The sequence below is a fragment of the Gracilinanus agilis genome, unplaced genomic scaffold, assembly GCF_016433145.1.
Source record: "Gracilinanus agilis isolate LMUSP501 unplaced genomic scaffold, AgileGrace unplaced_scaffold37482, whole genome shotgun sequence".
Classification (NCBI taxonomy): domain Eukaryota; kingdom Metazoa; phylum Chordata; class Mammalia; order Didelphimorphia; family Didelphidae; genus Gracilinanus; species Gracilinanus agilis.
In genome coordinates this window covers 3,120-8,825 of record NW_025370781.1, presented here as the reverse complement: position 1 = coordinate 8,825, position 5,706 = coordinate 3,120, and the positions used below count along the sequence as shown (strand labels likewise).

Here is a 5,706-nt window from a genome sequence, read left to right as displayed (position 1 = left end):
GCACTCTTTGTTCATTTATTTATTTATGTGGTGAGTGTGCATATATATAATATATAATTTATATAATATATAATTTATCTACCAATATTATATATATGATTTATCTCCAAGATTTACATATCATTTATTAAATGGGAAACTGTTTTAGGCAGAGTTATTCTGGCATTATCCCCCTTTCTGAAATGAGAAGAGGCCTAGTTGGAAAAGAGATCCTATATCCCAAGACCAGCCTTTCCCGAGTGCTGGACAAGGAAGGTCCAAGCTACCTTTGTATGGGCGAGATTTCTTTTTAGTTAAGGCGGGAGACTTGCTTGGAGGTGCCCCTGCTGTGGAAGAGCCCGAAGCTTCCGAATAATCGTCCCCTGACAATTCTGGGTCAGGGAGGAAGGTAGGATTTTGCTCCTCGATCAAGTAGTCGTCGTCCTCATCAAGAATATCTCCTGGAAAGAGAAAATAAACCATAAAAACGATCTCTAAGATGAAAGTCGCTCATCACCCTCTTTGCAATGGAGCCAACTTTAGCAATCAGCCAGGTATCCTTTGTGTGTCTGAATAATCCTTGTAGTGGAGCAATTTCAGGGAACCTCCAGGACACTCGCTTCATTTCCAACTGGCACACCAAGTGATTCTTGGGATCATCTAATTGTCGCACACCCTTCCTCCAGCTCCAAACTGGAGGTTCTCGGGATGGTTTTCTCCAAGGTGTTTCTGTGCATTTGACTCCTGTACACATGGGTATTGGCTGTATCTATTACCAAAGAATTAAGGCTGTCCCCAAGAGTTTACTTTAAAAAAATTCTTTACTTGTCAACTCTAGTCTAACCTTGAATCCTAAAATTGGGATTGTTGGCTTGGCCTTCCCCACCACTGCCAACAAGGAGGTTCACTGGAGAGTCCTAACCTTCTGATTCGTAGTCCAAACTGGAGAAGTCAAAATTCTCTTCTAAGAGACAGGAGTTGGCAGTGGGTGACATGGACACGATGCTGTCCCGTTTCCGTACAATTTCTTCTTGAAGACCTTTCAGCCAATCCTTTGTTTTTGGTCTGATCTTCACTGCTCTGCCTTTAACCTGAAAAAGCAGTGAGATTTTATTTTTAATTTTTTTTCCCTCAAGGGAAAGCTATAAATAGTCCTATTTTTAAAATTAATTTATTTTTTTTTAGAAAAATTTTCCATGGTTATATGATTCATGTTTTTACTTTCCCCTTCAGCCCCTTCCACTATAGCCGATGCGCTTTTCCACTGGTTTTAACATGTGTCATTGATCAAGACTTGTTTCCATATTATTGATTGTTGCATTGGTGTGGTCGTTTCGAGTCTACATCCCCAATCACGTCTGCATCAACCCATTTGTTCAAGCAGTTTTTTTTCTTCTGTGTTTCCACTCCAAAAGCAGTGAGAGTTTAAATGTGTTCCTTTTAGGGAAATCAGGAAGGGAATAAACATTTTAAAAGTACTTACTAATGTGCCAGCTGGGGCAGTGATGCTGGACCTGAAGTCAGGAAAGTGAGTTCAAATCCAGCCTCAGACCCTTCCTAGCTGTGTGACCCTAAGCAAGTCACTTAATTCTGTTTGCCTCAGTTCCTCATTTGTAAAATGAGCTAGAGAAGGAAATGGCTAAACAACTCTACTACCTTTGCCAAGAAACCCTAAACAGGGTCATGAAGAGTCATGTAAGATTAAAAATTAATATCCAAATACTCCAAGTATTATGGTCAATAATATTTATCAATTATAACTTGAAGTAAGGAAAGAAAAGCCTCAGTAAAGAAAGGGAAAGGAATTCTGGGAGATGAAGTCCAAGAGTTCAAGATTTTCTAATTACCCAGGCAGGCCCTACTGAAACGACTGAACAAGAACAATGTGCTAGGCACCGTGTTAAGTGCTTTGCAAATATCTCCCCTTTTGTCCTCATAACAACACTAAATGGAAGATGCTTGCATTATTCCCACCTTATAGTTGAGGAAAATCAAGCAAAGAGAAATTAAGTGACTTTATCATAAATGTATCATGCTTCTTCTAGCATGACATGAGCAATATGGAAATATGTATTGCATGAAAACACTGGTACAACCTATATCAGACTAGAGTAGAGGGGAAAGGAGAGAGGGAGAAAATCTGAATCCTAAAATATCAGAAAGTAATTGTTGGCCATATCCTAAATCTGAATCACAAAGAGATAATAAAAGAGGGAAAGGACCTACTTGTACAAAAATATTTATAGCTGTTCTTTTTGTGGTGGCAAAGAATAAATTGAAGGGATGTCCATCCATTGGGGAATGGCTGAACAAATTGTGGTACATGTTGGTGATGGAATGGTAATGGAATACTATTGTACTAAAAGAAATAATAAGCAAGATAATTTCAGAAAAAGCTAAAAAGATCTACGAGAACTGATGCAGAGTGAAATAAGCAGGAACAGGGAGAACATTGTACAAAACAACAGCAATATTGGACAATAATTATCTGTGAAAACTTGGCTCCTGTCAGCAGGGCAATGATCTGGGATGATCCTGAAAGACTAATGACAGGAATTGTTATCTTCCTCCAGAGAAAGAACTGCTGGAGTTGTCTTTACATCAGTGTATTTATGGTTTTATTTTGGGGTTTTGGTTACGTATGAGTTTCTTCTTACAATGACCAGTGTGGAAGTATGTTTTGCATGATGATAAGAAATGGAAAGAAAAAAAAAAGCAAGCAATGGTCAAAAATTGTTCCTATATGTAATTGAAAAAAAATTTTTTTTTAAATGTGTCACTCTAATCAAGGGTTCTTAACCCTGGGATCTGTACGTTTGGTTTTCATTTTAATACAGGTTTTTCAACATAATTCTATGTGTTTTGTGCATTTAAAAAAACATTATTCTGAGGAGTGAAGAGACTTCACCAGATGGCCAAAGAGCTCAAGGATGCAAAAGAAAGGCTAAGAATCCTAGTTCTAAATTTAGGCACCTAGATGGAATACTATTGTGCTCAAAGGAATAAAGAACTGGAGGAATTCCATGTGAACTGGAATGACCTCCAGGAATTGATGCAGAGTGAAAGGAGAAGATCTAGGAGAACATTGTACACAGAGACTGATACACTGTGGTAAAATCCAACATAACAGACTTCTCTACTAGCAACAATGCAAGAATCCAGAACAAGGCTGAGGTTCTTATGAGAAAGAAAACTATCCACACTCAGAGGAAGAACTGTGGGAGGAGAAACACAGAAGAAAAACAACTGCTTGAACACATGGGCTGATGGGGATATTATTGGGGATGTAGACACTAAACAATAACTCTAGTCCAACTATCAATAATATGGAATTAGGTCTTAATCAACGATACATGTAAAACCCAGTGAAATTGTGCGTCGGCTAAGTGGGGTTCGGGGGGCTTGGGGGAGAGGGAAAGAACATGAAACATGTAACTATGGGAAAATATTCAAAATGAAAATTAAAAAAAAAAAAAAATTTAGGCACTTACCTGACTGGGAGGCTGAATGATAGGGAAACCTCCCACACTGGTAAAATCAAATGTCCAGATCCTAACTGATCCTCAGCATGAGGTAAAAAGAGCTGACAAGAAAAGGCTAGTGTAGCATTTCTATAGTAGCAAAAAACTGACACCAAATAGGTTGTCCATCAATTGGGAAATGATCAGATAAAGAGGAAATAGATGGAATGGAACACCATTGTTTGGTAAGAAAGGATGGACATGGGAGCAGCTGGGTAGCTCAGTGGATTGAGAACCAGGCCCAGAGATGGGAGGTCCTGGGTTCAAATCTGGCCTCAGATACTTCCCAGCTATGTGACCCTGGGCAAGTCACTTAACCTCCATTGTCTAGTCCTTATCACTCTTCTGCCTTGGAGCCAATACACAGTATTAAATCTAAGACAGAAGGTAATAGTTATATTAAAAAAAAAAAAAGAAAGAAAAGAAAAAAAAAGGATGGACATGAAGGGATTGTCTTTTCCCTCCTTTTGTATCCCTGGGGCATACATAACAGTAACTGCCACATAGTAACTGCATAATAAATGTTTGGTCAGGGGGCAACTAGGTGGCTTAGTGGATTGAGAGTCAGGCCCAAAGAAGGGAGGTCCTGGGTTCAAATCTGGCCGCAGATACTTCCTAGCTGTGTGACCCTGGACAAATCACTTAATTCCCATTGCCTAGCCCTTACCTCTCTTCTGCCTTAGAACCAGTACACAGTATTGATTCTAAGATGGAAGGTAAGGGTCTAAAAGAACAAATAGATATATAAATAAGTTTGGTGGATATTGGAAGTTGTATAAAACTATACAGAATCAAGAGAATAATGTCGGGCAAGGATGCAATGTTGGTTTATTGAACTATTTTTATTTTGTAAAAATTGATCAAAAAGCACTTATGATGTTTAGCATGATTTATGCTAGGGTGCAGAAGGGAGGCCTCAACATGCATGTGTCAGAAGGAATGTGATATATGGGGAAATGGCAGGTGTAAAAATGAAAGGTATCAATAATTAAAAAAACAACAAAAAACCTTACCTTCCATCTTAGAATCAATACTGGGTTTTGGTTCCAAGGCATAAGAGTGGTTGAGGGCTAGGCAATAGGGATTAAGTGACTTGATTAAGAGTCACAAGATAAGAAGTGTCTGAGGCCAGATTTGAAACCAGGATCTCCCTTCTCTAGTTTGGCTCTCAATCCACTGAGCTACCTAGCTGCCTCCATCAATAATTTCTTTTTTTTTTTTAAAGAAAAAAGAAGGTACAATGAAATGAGAAATCTGATCATATAGTTATTGAACATATATATATTCTAAGAACCAGCTTAAAAATCTAACCACTTACTTTTCTTTAAATATGACTCCAAATGGGGATTTTAAAGAAACAAAACTCTATTTAGAATGGGAGGCAGTTGGCATATTAATGCCTGAGAATCAGGTGGCTTTGACTCTAAGTCCCATGTAGCCTTGCCAATCAATCTGTGCTTTCTGCAACTAAGTCATCACCTTTCTTAGCCTTTCTTCATCTACAAAATGAGGGGCACCCAGGGAGGATCCCAGAATCTTTTGCCCACTTCTCCTAGGACTGACTTCTTGGCTGGCTCCTCTGTCAAAGAACATTGTTCTTGGGAAAACTCACAAGGGGGCCAAAAGTCCTCTTGCTTATCCCTATCTCCTGCCTCTCTTAGTCCATAGGCAGACTTAAGAGTTTGGGCTGCCTTGCCCAGCTTTAGATTGCTGCCACAATCTTTTGCAACTCATTTAACCTCATCTAATAAGCCTTGGTTGGGTATTAGATGCCAGATAGAAAGAAGCCAGGTTCATTGTTCATAGTGAGATGATGGAATGACTTCCACTCATTCCTGTGCCCAAAAAGTGGGGGAAAAAGATTGGGAGGAAATACCAAAACCCATCATGGCTAAAAAGCCTACCCAGGGACACTCACCTTCATACCATCCACATCCAAGACATTAAGGGCTGACCGACTATCTGCAAAAGTCACCAACATTTGCCCTTGATTGATCCTAGAAAGAAGATAGACAAAGAGAAGTAGCTTATATAATAAGAGGCAGCTAGGCTACAGGTTGATCTCTGCCCTTATGGCCAGAGAGAATTTTCTATTAATTTGTACTGTCAATTTAAGAATTTCTTTCTTCAAGAACTATGGGAGTAGAAATGCAAAAGAAAAACATTTGACACCACATATTACACATATATAGGTACGTGATTTGGG

General features: G+C 39.0%; 1 protein-coding gene across 1 annotated transcript; it reads right to left on the bottom strand.

The window, feature by feature from the left end:
- Nucleotides 1-266: 266 nt before the first annotated feature.
- LOC123255014 (synaptojanin-2-like) lies at nucleotides 267-5,497 on the bottom strand (the record flags this gene model as incomplete). The annotated part of the gene is made up of 3 exons (XM_044683887.1): nucleotides 267-440; nucleotides 902-1,070; nucleotides 5,419-5,497. Coding segments are annotated over 3 exons (422 nt in total), but the record flags the coding sequence as incomplete, so codon positions are not given.
- Between the last annotated feature and the right edge of the window lie 209 nt (nucleotides 5,498-5,706).